This window comes from Myotis davidii, unplaced genomic scaffold (genome assembly GCF_000327345.1).
Source record: "Myotis davidii unplaced genomic scaffold, ASM32734v1 scaffold289, whole genome shotgun sequence".
Classification (NCBI taxonomy): domain Eukaryota; kingdom Metazoa; phylum Chordata; class Mammalia; order Chiroptera; family Vespertilionidae; genus Myotis; species Myotis davidii.
This window is the reverse complement of record NW_006299717.1, coordinates 2,660,113-2,661,541: the sequence shown is the minus strand read 5'-3', so window position 1 is coordinate 2,661,541 and position 1,429 is coordinate 2,660,113. Positions and strand designations below refer to the sequence as shown.

The following is a 1,429-nucleotide window of genomic DNA, read 5'->3' as shown; positions in this document are numbered from 1 at the left end:
AATTGAAAAGATGGGAAAGGAAAACATATTTCCGAGTTACCATTGTATGTCAAGTACCATTAGGAATTTTTGGTACTTACCCAAGATTACACAATTATTAAGAGGTAGAGAATGCTTTCGACCCTGAGTGATTTTATGAACTTTATATGTGTAATGTAATGCATATATTAAACACTAGTTAGATAAATGAAGTTAGACTTCTTGAGGTAATTTTGTGCCATAAACTCACCTAAATATTTTCTTTCTTTTCTAGTATCTACCACAAGCCTCAGTGGGTCTGACAGTGAGACTGAGGGGAAGCAATGCAGCTCTGATGATGCATTCAAAGCAGATTCTCTTGTGGAGGGAACTTCTTCCCGCTATTCCATGTACAATAGCGTCTCCCAGAAGCTTATGGTATGTTGGCACTTGGGGTGGGTTTCTAAAGCTGCACCAGAATTGTGAGAGAGAAGGGAATTGGTATTGATTGGTATGAAAAGAAGAAATGCTAGGGAGTGAGTTTTTCCTTTGCTTTTTAGCTACTGAAATTCAGTAGAGTGTGGCTCTCTTTTCAGTAGAGGTATTGTTCACATTGGAGCAGTGTACGCCAACCTTTCGGACCGCATGGACCACCGGTTGGCAACCAGTGCCTTGGAGTTTATCCATGTGAAGTGGTTGCTCAGGCCTGCTTCTGGTAATCGCCCTCCAGGGGAAATAGACACAAATCTTCTTAGGATTGAGTTCTTTTATTAGACAAGGATCTTTGGGTTTGAGATTTAGGTCTCTGATTTTGGGGGTACATAATTGAGCCCAGTAACTCTAGAGTTCAGTATGAGCTTATACTTGTGACATTTAAAAAAATGATTCTGTTCAGGAGCTTATAGTGCCTCCAAGACCTCAGTTTTGCATGAAGCAATTTTTCAGTTGATCTCTTGATTTGGGCTTCTGTAGGCCCTCATTGTCCTTGCCTATTCATGGTCTTTTTGAGGTCCATATAAATTTTTGGAATAGTCGTCCTAGATCTGTGAGATTGCCATGGGTATTTTAATAGGGATTGTGTTGAATCTATAGATTGCTTTGGGTAGTATGACTTTTTTTTTAATTGATTAAATTATTACATAAGTGTCCTTATCCCTACGTTACCCCCTATCCCCCCACTCATGCCCTCACCCCCCTGTTGTCTGTGCCCATTGGTTAGGCCTATATGTTTGCATATAAGTCCTTTAGTTGATCTCTCCTCCTTACCCCCACCCTCCCCTGCCTTCCCTCTGAGGTTTGACGATCTGATCGATGCTTCTCTGTCTCTAGATCTGTTTTTGTTCATCAGTTTATGTTGTTCATTATATTCTACAAATGAGTAAGATCATGTGATACTTATCTCTCTCTGACTGGCTTATTTCTCTTAACATAATGTTCTCCAAGTCCATCCATGCCGTTGGAAATGGTAAAA

At 40.2% G+C, this 1,429-nt stretch overlaps 1 protein-coding gene across 1 annotated transcript in view; it reads left to right on the top strand.

Moving 5' to 3' along the window:
- Positions 1-1,429, top strand: part of CMTR1 (cap methyltransferase 1) — a 60,611-nt gene that overhangs the window by 16,648 nt on the left and 42,534 nt on the right. The window contains exon 3 of the mRNA XM_015571880.1: positions 254-396. Coding sequence (XP_015427366.1) covers positions 254-396 — 143 coding nt within the window. The remainder of the gene's footprint in view (positions 1-253; positions 397-1,429) is intronic.